Source organism: Lucilia cuprina, chromosome 2 (genome assembly GCF_022045245.1).
Source record: "Lucilia cuprina isolate Lc7/37 chromosome 2, ASM2204524v1, whole genome shotgun sequence".
Classification (NCBI taxonomy): Eukaryota; Metazoa; Arthropoda; class Insecta; order Diptera; family Calliphoridae; genus Lucilia; species Lucilia cuprina.
In genome coordinates, this window is record NC_060950.1 from 37,837,485 (window position 1) to 37,851,152 (window position 13,668).

Below are 13,668 nucleotides of genomic sequence, written 5' to 3' on the forward strand. Positions count from 1 at the left end.
AGTTTTATTTTGGATTTTTATGTTAAATGTGTGTTGTTAATATTATTTAATGGATCTATTATGTATAGCAACGAAACTTTACTTGGCATTATAATCGACCCATTAGTCAAAATTTTTAATGCTACAATTACACTTCCAAATAACTTCCAATAAAAGAACAAGAAAATAAATTATTGATAAAGACATTCCTTTCCTTACATTCCTCTTATGACAAGCCTGTATTGAAATCATCACTTCTTCATGTCTTTTTCAGTAATTCCCTTCTACCTTTTGTTTGCTTTTTCTAGAAGTTCTTTTTTATTGCTGGAGTGCATTAAAACAGATAACAGTCTGATCCATACATCCTTTAAATTTAAAAAGTTAAATATGTGATTGTTTCTAGAAAAAAGTTTTATCTAAAACAGAAATTTGTTTAATTTAAACTCGGTTTATATAAATATTTTTTTTAATTCATTATTAATTAATCCATATAATGACGCCTCATTGATTTCAAGATTCCATATACAGGGTTCAAGTTTGTTTCACTTAATTTTTCACGTTTATTTTCATTAACAAATTATATTACATTTTATCTATTTGGTTGATTGTTTAACAATTAATAAAATTAAATATATAACTGCTATTAATTCTATGTAAATTGACATTAAACTAAAAAATAATCATTCAGATTTCTATGATTAAAGTCATACATAGAAATATACATATGTATATCAAAATCTCCAATAAGCACAATTAAAACACATAAATACAAACATATATATTTTTCAATTATATTGTGTAAGTTACGTTCACATTAGAAAATATTTCATGAAAAACGTCAACACAAAATTTTGATACTTTTTCCACCAATGTTTTGTTACAATTTTATGTTTGTATTAATATAGAAATCAATTAAATATTTCACAAAATGATTATTTTTTTAAAAAATATTTGCTTAATGTGAACGTTTTTTTTTTTTGTTGAAGTTTTTCTTTTGTATTTTGGTTAAATGTTAATTTTTTTGTTATTATTTTTCTACATGTTTATTGTTTGTTTAAATCAATTATTTTTAAAACAGTTTTTTTTTTATTTTGTGTTTGACATGTTTACATTTATAATTTTGTATGAAAGTAAAAAACAAACATGATTTACAACAAATAAATTAAATTTTATGTTAAAATTGTTTATTATTTTTTATAGAGAAATATTGCAATTGTTAGGCTGCTTTTATTATTTATATGTTTATGTTTAATAATGTATGTGCGTTTTTTATTTTTTAACATATTTTATTTTTCTACGAATTTTTAAGGTTTTAAATCAAGATTGAAGTGAAAAATCGTGTGCATTAAACTATGAAACATAAGCAGAGTTGTTTGAAAGCAAACTTCTTCAGTGCGAAAATTGTTAATAAATTAGTTAATAACAATAGATATTAAATTTAATTAAAAGTTTAACAATTGTTTAGTTATGTACTTGGTTTCTTGACGTAATCTATGTGTACGTTAAAATCTGCTATAAAAGAGTATTTAGGTGAAAAAGAAAAGTGAAGAGTATTATTAAACGCAAAACTAAATTTTCTTTTATTTATCTGTCTAACATAATGTGAATCTATCAGCTGTATTTAATTTATCGTATTTTCTTTTCGTAATTGGTTGTTTTCAAGGTAATTTATATTTATTTTCTTGTTCACGTTTCCATAGAAAGTACTTAGTGATGCTGATCGCTGGGCCAGACTCATTGCACGTCGTAGTTTTCGTTTAGCTGATCTGCGCCGAGAATTCCGTGGCTGGAGTGGAAACCATGAGAAACATTGCATTCTCCATAGTGTACTCAGTCCTCTACGCATTAAGTAGTCGCCGCAGACAATGTTTTTTTTTTTTTGCATTCTCGCACGAAGACTTTAAACGGAAAACTGGCTTTAAATTTCTTTAAACATTGTTGTTATTGTTGTAAGAGTTGAAATGATAATTGAAGGAGACCCAGTACTGTACCTCGTAGTGCTCAAAATAATATTCAAATAATCGAGTATGAAACCGTTAATGGATAATCTTTCAAATATATTTCTTTGATTTTTCCTTCAACGCCCTTTCACCGATCCCAACCAAACAAAAGTTCTCACAGATGGCGTTGAATGATGGGCGTCGAAAACCAAACAACCAAAATATAAACCAAATTTCTCAATACACTAAATTGGTTTCAAACGAAATTATCTCTTGATTTTTTTTAATTTTCTTTTTTGCAGAAAAAAATTTAAAATTAAAAAAATCGATTTTTTACTGCGCTGAGAGCAGATTTATGAAACTATTTTATTCCAACTACGCTAAATTACTTCCAACTATAATTTTATAAATAATTATAAACAACTTGTTTATTTATAAGCGAAATAAGCGAATTTTATTGCTTCTGTTATATATCTTAAAGTTACTTTTAAAACTATTTTTATTATTATTATTATATTTTTATATCAATATTTACTTTACGATTTTTAATGTAATTGTTTATATTTAATTGTAAAATGAAAAATACATTTAAAATTTACGAAAACTTCCACAAATGCATTTTTATTTCAAAAACTACAATAAAAGTATTAATTGTTGTTTTTCTTTTATTTTCGCCAATATTTTTTTAGCTTAAAACTTATATCGCTCTTTTGGAGCGTCAGTTGAGTGAGGAACGTAAAAAGGCCGAAGATTTACAGTTCTCAATAGATGAAGCCACATTTTGTGGTGATGAATTAAATGTAAGATGATTTTTAACTATATTGTCCTCTAAACAATGGATACAACAGATATTTTGTTTGCTAAACAATTTGAGCAAAATCTTATTGTTTCGCGGTTTCTTAATAATTTTGAGAAATTTATATTTGTAACTAATATATTTAGGAGACATTATTTTATAATTTTTAAGAGATTAGAATAGACAATAGTCAAATATTAATATATATATTCTACAAGTCCCATTTTCATTACAACTAGTAACATATTGTGCTTTAAATGAATTTTACATTATCGTCTCATTGGAGGAATTTTAATTCGATATTTGGATGTGAAAAATAAATTTAATTTCAAAGACAGACTTATGTAAATTTCAATGGTTTTTTTTACCAAAATTGTATTTATTTCAAATCACTTTTTTCTGGGTTTTCATTTGTAAGGATATATTAAGTTTATAAAAGCCAGAAATATGTAATCGCATTTTTAGATGTGATTAATTATTCCAGAAAAATAAGGGTTTTTCCTCGGAATTTTAGATAGCTTAATGGAATGGCACAAAGCTTCGCCTTAGCGTGATTAGTAAGGGATTAAAAGTCACCGCAAATATCGTGTGCGCTAAGCGAGATATTGGAGGTCAAGATTGCAAAAATCTTTTTTTAGCGAATATCTCACTTACAATGCATTGTACAGATCGCTTACATTGTGCGTATATAAATGTAGGAAATTAAATTAAAGAGAATTTAATTTCCTACATTTATGTTGAGGAATATTTTCGCCTAACATTAGTTGTTTTCGATACATAATAAATTTGTTCATTACAATGATATTTTTAAATCTTAATATTTTACCTCCAATACAGATAATGTCGCATTTTTTTCTTTCTAATAAAAGCTTAAATTACATAGCTAATTTCTGTTATATTCCTTATCACAGCATCACTATCTGGCCCATAGTATAATGTCTGTTCATCCGAAATTTCTGATGGGGTCACATAATCTACAAAGTCAGGAAAATATTTCCACTAAATTTTATTGAAATAAGACAAAGACTTCAACTAGCTCTAACATTGGCAACCGCTTTAATTTGAAAAGTCTAAAATTGTTGCAATATCTTGAAAGATAAAGTCTGAAAATCTTTAGCCATATCCGTCTGTCCGTCCATTTAAACCTTGTAATCAAACTACAGGTCGCAATTTTGAAAATTTAGAAGGCTTTCTATGTATTGATGTAAATAAATAAATAAAAATAAAAAATTAATGAAATTTTGTGCATGACCTTTTATTATTCCAAGGACGAAGCCTATTAAAATGGTTAAGATCGGTCCATTATTTCACCTAACCCCCATACAACTGTACCCCGAATAGGGCTTATAATCCTTGTAATCAAACTACAGGTCGCAATTTTGGAGATAATTCAATGAAATTTGGCACATGATCTTCTATGGTACCGTAAACGAACATGATCTTCTATTATTCCAAGGTCGAAGCCTATTGAAAATGGTTAACATCAGTCCATTATTTCACCTAGCCCCCATACAACTGAACCCGTCGTATTTGTACAAAAGGCTGCAAAACCAATTTCTATATTATAGTATATTTATATCAAGACTATAGCCTTGATGATCCTCATGAACTTTATAATTATAGGGCTTCATTTGACTCTAGCACCTATAAAAAGCCCTCTTCAAAGTTTTACTTAAATGAACACAACTTTATTTAACAATAATTGTCTTAAGTATATCTGGGCAAGGTACAATTCGACTTATTTTTAAAAATATTTAAAAAAATGGTATTGATAATTCATAATATAATGATAAGGAAATCTTTTTTTAAGTGTTCTAAATAACATCCATAAAATTGTTTACCAAAAACTTCAAATATTATATTTTTTTTCAAACTTTAATCATTTTCTTTCTTAATGAATAATTAAAAGATTTAGCGTCCTAAATTCGTCCTAAATTTATATAGACAGTATAGTCTGGTGTGGACGACTAAACCCTACACCAGTTATAATATTAAATGTAATTTATTTTTCATAATAAAATATTTATGTTGAATTTTACATTACATTCGATATATTTATTAAAGAAAAACAAATATTCTGAAATAGGTTTTATATGGAGGCTAGAGACAAATATATATTTACCCATCTCCACAAAATTTGGTGGATAGAATTATATATACATAATATTTAAGATGAATTTCTTCATGACAGTGAATTGTATGTGAGCTAGAGTTACGAAATCCAATAAAGTAGTCAAGGCTTGTATTATGAGCTCATTTTATATAATTATCTTAAGAACTGTAACCTGTATATCTTGCGTAGCTAAATCAAATCAGAAAGATGTTCTGGGCCGATTGGTATACTTTAAGGATAGTGTATGACCAATATTTAAGCTTTCGATGTAATAGAATTCATTTTCAGAGAACGATTTTAAAAAATGGTACACTAAACAGTTTTAATTTATGTGTATTAATTTCATTCATTTCCAACTTTTAACTTCTTTGACATTTTTTTCCTTTATCTCATTCATTTGTTTTATTTTATACCTTTCACCTTCATGAAAAGTTTGTCATTACGGTTGTAACTTCTACAATATAATTTGCTGATCCCATAATATATATATATATAATATATATATTATATATTTAATATATATATATATATATATAATATATATATATATATAATATATATATATATATATATATATATATTATAATATATATATATATATATATATATATATATATATATATATATATAATATAATAATATATATATATTATATATATATATATATATCAGTATAATCAATTTTTAGAAGACCCCAGACATCTGCGAGTTCGAATCTTACATAATTTTATTAGACATGCTTTCGAGTAGATCGCTACTTAAAATCAGCAAAATTGGTCCATAAATAACGGAAATATGAGCAAAAATCGGAAACAACCTCTGAAAATTTTATCAAAAATTTAGATTTTCATTTGTGTTTAGACAGAAATTGCAGAAAACAAAATACATAATCATACGGTAAATTTTGTTATTGTACGCTTGTTTATAAAAACAATGCAGAGCAAGAGCAACACTAATATGTTGTTATTGGCTAGAAACATGACATTAAGTATGTATATCCTCTAATAAATTAGAATCTATTAAAGGCAACGTTTTTAAACTTTTTTTTTTATTTTCTATAATATTGAACCTAGAAACATGAAATTAAGTATGTAGAGCCCGGATATGGTGAGAACCCATAAAAGTGATAAGGAACATGAAATTAGGTATGTAGAGCCCGGATTAAATGAGAAAACATAAAAAGGGACTTTTTTCTACTTTTTCATTCTACAAAAGGTACTTTTTGAATTTCCTATAATATTATACCTATGATTAATTGTGTGGAGCACGAATTAAGTTAGAATTCACAAAATCGGACTTTCTGCTACTTTTTCGTTTTACAAAAGGTACTTATTAAATTTCCTATGATATTGAACCTAGAAACATAAAATTAAGCATTTAGAACCCGGATTAGGTGAGAACCAATAAAAGGGGACTTTTGGTATTTTTTCCTACTCCAAAAAGGTACTTTTTGAATTTTCTATAATATTGAACCTAGAAGCACGAAAATAATAATTTAAAGTGGGAACATGAAGCACAGTTAAGACTGGATCCACATATAATTTTTAGAGTGATTTTAGTTCTTATAAATTTGCTTAAGTTATACTTTATGATGGTTAAAACAAGTTTCTGAAGGAAGCTTACATGGGGTAGACAGGAGGTGAAATTTTCCTTATATGGCAGTTGAGACCAATTATGAAACGAATTTTACACAAAAATGTATATATACATAATATGTATTCAAAATTTTTCACGTTGAATTTTTTACCGATAGCATTATTAGTTAATGAATACCTCGATAGCGTTATTAGTTCATAAAATATGAGCGTTTAAGTGATTTTCAGAAATGGTCCTTGACTAATTGTGAACTGATTCGGAAAAAATGTCCCTGAATGATTGAATAAAAAAAATCCCAGTGTAACTAATAGTTACACAAAACATATTTTTACGAATTTTATATCAATTTATATTTCTTGGTGATACACACTGATTGACAAACTATTATATACCCTCTATCACCACTGCTGGTGGTGGAGGCTATAATAAAGAACATTTTCTTAATATAACAAGTAAGAGTGCTATATTCGAATCTTATATACCCTTCACCATAGTGTATTTTAAACATCTTTTATAAATTTTAAATTTTTTTCCGACTACATTATTATTATATCAAAAGCTAAACAAAAAGAACAACAACAACGCAATGACGCCAACAGCATCCAAACATACAAAAAAATACACAGCTGAATAAAACCAATTACATCTACACACACACGTGTTCATCTTTTTCTAATATACAGTGTTGTTGTTGCTTTTTTAACAACGCATGAAAAAAATATCACATTTTTTGATGAAATTTTCCGAGGTTGTCTCGGATTTTTGCTCATATCGCTATCATAAATAGCGATCTTCTCGAAAGCATGTCTAAAAGAATTATTGAAGATTCGGATCTCGCCGATATCTGGGGTCCTCTAAAAACTGATTTTAACAAACACACAGACAGACAGACGGACATAGCTTAATCGAGTCCGCTATCTACTCAGAATATATATACTTTATAGGGTCGGAAAATTATATTGTAGAAATTACAAACGGAATGACAAACTTATATATTCTCACGAAGGTGAAGGGTATAAAAATTAATTTTGTACTAATTTTTTTCTTAAAACCAAGAAGGAGGATTAAAAAGAAGCTAAATCAATAAATACGGAAACTTTTTGTGAATATTAGAATTAGTAAAGCACCCAATTGGGTCCAAGTGTACTAGTATACTTCTAGAACTAATGGTACTAGTAATTTTTCACACTCAATGGTAATGGTACTAGTGAAATTTCATACACTCAATGTTAATTTGAGCATTAAAATGGTATAGGAAAGTTTACAGTTGTTAACTAGTACTGGTGATTTTTGTACTAGTAAAATACTAGTCTGGTATTAGTTCCATTTCCTGCAGGAATGTTATATTTATATCAAATGAATGAGAATTCAAAGGGCTTTCAAAGAAAAATTTTGTTAGCGTCTAACAGATGCTTTAAAAACGAAAAAAAATTATTAATTTAACAAAATAATTAGAAAAAATAATAAAAAAAAATACAAATTACAATCCCTAATAAAGTGTCGGTCAAAAATAGACATACATTCAAACAAATAAGGAGTAATGAAAAATCAATTTAGCTTCCAATATCCCAGTTATGTATATTCTAAAGAATACTGATGAATCAGTTAAAAAATTAGTTATGATGAAATAAATTTGAGATAAAAAATTTCAACATCAATAAAAAAAAACTTTTTTATTAAAAGTGGTATATTAAATATTTAAAATATGGTATGGTGATCTACACAACTAGATCTTCAAACTGCAATATATCGCATATTAAATTTTTCATTTTTTTGTCATAATTACGCAGTTGAACTCCAAAAAATGTAGGGGTTCTTATAAACATATATCATTTACTTATAGACTATACAGTACAAATATATTTTTTGAGCACTTTGTTAACTTAATTACTTTTAAGATTAAAAGATAAAAAATGATTGAACATTGACTAATCAAATATTTGAGAGCACGTGACTCTTTTTTTTTGACATTTATTTTGACTTTGAATTGGTTATCTTTAATTCCTTATAGTTTAATTTTATTCAGAAATAAAAACATGAATGCCTTGTTGATTTTAATAAAATATGTTTATGAATTTTTAATTTTTTGACAATTTTTCCAGAAGTTGTTCCTTGAAAACTCTTTAGAAGTATTTTAGAACCATAACAATGTTCCTAGAAACGGGTTCCTGTAGTAGTTGCGATATCACTAGTTCCAAGGTTGTTATTTAAGAATCTGAAGTGATTCTCTTGCATTAGTTCTAGAACTAGTTGTTTTTATAACAAGTTCTAAATTTGTTCCTGGGTTGTTAAAACTATTACAAATTAGTTCTGATTAATGCAGTAGTAAAAGAGTAAAACTTTTCAAAAGTTTCTTTATCTACTTTTTAATAAAGTTGATTGTAATCCCATTTTAATAACAATTAATTTTAAGAGAACCTTCGAGTACAAAATGTAAATTTTTTTAGATGAAATATATGATATATGACCAGTCAGTATGTTAGAAATTGGAACTAATAAAAAAATAAAGCATTTGATTAGTTTTTTAACTTTATTCTGTTAAATTTTTATTTTATTTTTAATTATTTTTTTTTTTTGCAAAAAAATGGGATTTTTTAAAATGGATTAGGGGAAAATATGGACCTATCCTTATAAATGTTGGTAGAGCAATTTTCGTCTACTTCAAAGTAATTTATATAGAATTTAAAAGTTTTATCAGTGTTTATAGGTAAATTTTGACCTTCAAGTCATTTTCTAAAGGGAGTTTGTATGGGGCTAGGGTCAAATGTGACCCGATCATTACAAAAATCGGTAATGTCATTAAAAGTTCTATAAAACCAAGTTTTGCAGACTTTTGTTGACATAATAGAACATTTAACTTAATTATGAGCCCAAAGGCCCTATTCGGGGGGTACGGTTGTATGGGGGCTAGGCGAAATAATGGACCGATTTTATCCATTTTCAATAGGTTTCGTCCTTGGGACAAAAAAAGAGTGTATGTGCCAAATTTCATTAAATTATCTTAATCAACTCAGAAAACGATTCTAAGCCGATTGGTATACTTTAAAGTGGTATAGGACCCTCCCACTAAACTTAATATACCCTCCCCACTAAAGTGCTGTAGGGTATAACTTATTCCAGTAATTAAGTTGTATTCGAAGAATTTATGTAGTTGTCTCTGAATAGAAATTTCATAAGCAAGTAAGGATTAAAAGCATGTAAAATATCTGTTGTATTCTTTAAAAATATTTAGTAATTATAATTAAAAATATATTAATTATAAAACATAAAACATTTATACAGGCACAAACACAAGTTTACAAGGAGAAAATTCATGAATTGGAAACGAAAATAAAAGATTTAACATCTGGTAAATGGAATATCCAATAAAGTGGAAATATTATTTTTTAAGCAATTGTGTTTTTTCACTAGGAAAAATTACCTCAGAAGAAATTAGTGCGACAGCAAGTGCCGAAGTTGATGAACTTAAGGCGAAACTTAGCGAACAAGCTCAACAATTTGAGTCACAAATAGCCGAAAACCAAGATGAACTGCAACGTTTGCAGGAAAATATTAAGTATCTTAAAGATCAAAATGAGGCATTGCAAAAAGAGCTCGTGGCAAAGGATGAGAGTCTCGAAAAGTTCTCCTTATCCGAGTGTGGCCTCGAAAATATGCGCAAAGAGTTGACATTTGTTAAAGAAGAACATGAAAAGGAACGGCAACAAGTGCAGGCTGATTTCAATACTAGACTTGAAGAAAAATCGGAAGAAATAAAACGTTTGCTGGAGGAGAATGCAACAATTAAAAAATCCTTGGCAACAATTGAGACCGAACGAACAAGTTTGGATGATGAATGTCGAATACTACGCGAAGAATGTAAAACTCGCAGTTCCCATGTGGAAGATATTAACAATCAATTGGCCAAAATATCGGCTGAATTAGCTATTAAGCACGCAGAATGTGTTACATTGGATGAGATGGTAAAGGCCCAACAACTTGGAAAAGCGGAAGAAAAGACCCAATTAGAAGAAAAAATCCAGGAAATTTCTAAACTAAAAGAAGAGGTTGTTAAATTGCAGGAAACGAAGAAGACTTTGGAAACTAATCTTAATAAAGCACAGGAAGAACTTCTAAAGCTCGCCGAATTGCAAAGTAGCTTTGAAACTAAGCTTCAGGACGCTCTAAGCCAAGATCAAGATAAAAACGCAGCCATGCTTGTTCTAGAACAATCTCTCAAGGAATTGCGCTTGGATTGTGAAAAGGTGCAAAATGAAAACCAACAACTAAATGACACCATAAAAAGCCTGCAAAGTGAGTTAGATAACGAGAAGGTTTTCAGAGAAACGGTCTCCAAAACTCTTTCAGAAAAAGAAATTTCATTAACTGAATGCACTAAAAACTTAGAAATTGCTCAAGAAACGATTAATAAATTAAAGAAAGAATTAGAAGAGACGTTAAAAGGTCAACAGCAAATAATAAATGAGAAAGCAAATGAAATTCTATATCTAAAGGAAGAACTAGGAAAACTACAGGACAAAACATCAGCTCTTGAAGGTGAATCATCCATTACTGTCCAACAATTATGTGCCAAAATTACTGAATTAGAAAGCCAAAATAAAAGACTTGAAGAGGATTTAAAGAATTCAAAGAACACAATTGAAGATCAACGTCAAAAGTCCATCCAACAAGATGAAGTTATTGCTTCAAAAATGTCCGAACTTAAATCAACAACTACAGCCTTGGAAACCACAACCAAACTATTGGAAAAACTTAAAGGAGAACATGAAACTTCCTTAAGTAAAAAGCAAGAACTAGAAGAAGAGATTAAGAAAATCGAGGAGAAAAACGCCCAACAACAATTAGATTTAGGAGACTTGGCCCGCAAATTAGAAAGTTCAAATTCCAAATGTAACAATCTAATATCACAGAATGAAGCTTTACAACAGGAAATAATTGCTGCTCGTGCATCCAGTTCAAACGTCCACAACGAAGTCAAAAAACTCAATGAAGAAATTCAAAACAAACAAAATGAAATTTCCAATTTGGCCAGCAACCATGACAAAGAACGTATTGAAATGACGGGACAACTGGAAGAGCTACAGCAAAAATTAACAAACAACATCAAAGACTTTAACGATCTCAAAGAAGTTGTCCAAAAATCAAAAGAAGAAATTAGCCAAAAAGTACAACAGATTACAGAACTGGAGGAGAAGACTATTAAGCAAGAACTTCAACTAAGTGATAACCAAAGGCAGAGGGAGAACTTGCAAACCAAATACGATGCTTTAGTTAAACAAAATGAATCCTTGCAACAAGACTTAACCACTCTTCGCACTTCCAGCACAGATTCAAATGCCGAACTTCTCAAACTATCTCAAGAAATAGCGAATAAGCAGAAAGCTTTCGAAGAACTTCTAGATAAATCTAGTGGAGAACGTGCTACGTTGGAAAGTCAATTACAAGCCAGCCAACAACGAATCGACGGCATGTGCAGTCAAGTCGAAACTCTGACGAATGAACTCAAAAACGTCACAGAGGAAAGTTTCAATCGGTTTGAACTTCTTAAACAGGAGCAAGAGAAGAGCGGAAAGCAAGAATTAGAGATGGCAGATTTGCATCGAAAGCTTGATAGCTTTGTTATTAAATGCGACAATTTGGAGGAACAAAATAAAGCTCTGCAAAACGATCTAAATACTCTACGCCAAGGATCAGCCGGTTCAAATGCTGAAATTGTTAAACTCACAGAAGAGCTGACTAACAAGCAAAAACTCTTGCAGCAACTCACAGATAAATCCAATGATGAACGTCTATCACTAGAAAGCCAATTGCAAGAACTCAAACAAAGCGTTCAATCTCAACAATCCGAAATGGAAGGTTTGCGCAATGAATTGAAAGCTGTTGAAGATGCTAAAAAGCAACAAATGGCAGAATTTGATATTGCGAAAAAAGAACTAGTTGCTAAAGCAGAAGCTGAAGTAAATGATCTTAAAGCTGCCGAGAGTGCAAAGCAGCAAACAATTATTGAAAGCTTTGAAGCTCAGCTTAAAAACTCAGAACAGTCGAAAACATCACTGGACGAAGCTATCAGTAGTCTACAGAAACAAATTCAACTTTTACAGGATGAATTGCTTAAATCTCAATTGGACTTTAAGGCCAAAGAGGCAGAAATGCAAAAGCAAATAGAGGCTTATAGAATGGAGAAAGAACAGTTACACACGAATTTGCAGAAAACACAAAATGAAGGATCATCTGCTTTAACAAATGTGCAAGAAGAAAATTCAAGACTTTTACAAAATATTGAAAAGCTAACCCAAGAACTTAAAGACAAAGAAGACTCATTTGTTAGAGTTCACAGTGAAGCCGAGCAGCTGCGTATTATGCAATCAAATACCAAGTCCGAACTTGAATTGCAATTGCAAAAACTTCAGAATGCTCTAGCTCTAACCAACGAGGATTGTGAACATAAAACAAAACTGATCGAAGAAGACAAAAAGAAAATCGTTGACCTTAAAGCTATGCTAGAAGCCCTTAAACTTTCTAATGAACAAATCTCTGCCACAAACGCGGAACTCGCCGAGGCCTTGGATATTCTGGAACAAGAAAAATGTGAAACTGCCAACATATTTGAACTGTTCGAAATGGAATCTGATCAGAATATGGAAAAATTAGTTGAAAAATTATCCAGCCTAAAAGCAGAACTAGCCACTACCCAAGAGCAACTACGCAGGAAGGAAAGCCAGTTCGAAGAACAGCAAAAGCATATCAGTTCAACTGATTCAGTTTTACAAAATACTCAGACTGCTCTTAACGATGCGCAAAAGACTATTCTCGAACTGAAAACTCAACTTGGACAATTGCAACAAGCCAACGATGAACTTCGAGGTCAGCATCAGGAATCAGAAGAAAAACTAAAGCAACAAGAAGATATAGAACTACAACTTGCTGAATATAAGAAAATTGTAGATGAGATGGACGAGACGTCTTCTGAAAAATCTACTCAACTTGAGAAACTTCAAACACATATCGCTCAATTGCAGCAAGAAAAGTCACAATTAATTGAAAATGAGAAAACCTTAAAAATTGAATGTACAAGTATACAGCGAAAACTCGAATTGATGGAAATGGAGAAAACAAAGGAAATTGTTGGTTTAAAACAACGTATTAATGATTTACAGTCGATAAGCAAATTGAAACAAAATGGTTCCACTGGAGATAATTCTGGATTCGAGGTAAATACTTGGTATTTCGTATAGCAAGTGAAA

General features: G+C 29.5%; 1 protein-coding gene across 11 annotated transcripts in view; it reads left to right on the plus strand.

Annotated features, from left to right (window-relative positions):
• LOC111676184 (restin homolog) overlaps positions 1-13,668 on the plus strand; it is a 70,922-nt gene that overhangs the window by 56,129 nt on the left and 1,125 nt on the right. For 10 of the 11 annotated variants that reach the window (XM_046956565.1, XM_046956568.1, XM_046956561.1 and 7 more), the window contains 3 exons: positions 2,609-2,719; positions 9,707-9,773; positions 9,836-13,635. In XM_046956565.1, coding sequence (XP_046812521.1) covers positions 2,609-2,719; positions 9,707-9,773; positions 9,836-13,635 — 3,978 coding nt within the window. Of the gene's footprint in view, positions 1-1,679; positions 2,528-2,608; positions 2,720-9,706; positions 9,774-9,835; positions 13,636-13,668 lie in introns of those variants that run through there. The other variant, XM_046956572.1, reaches the window with a different exon arrangement.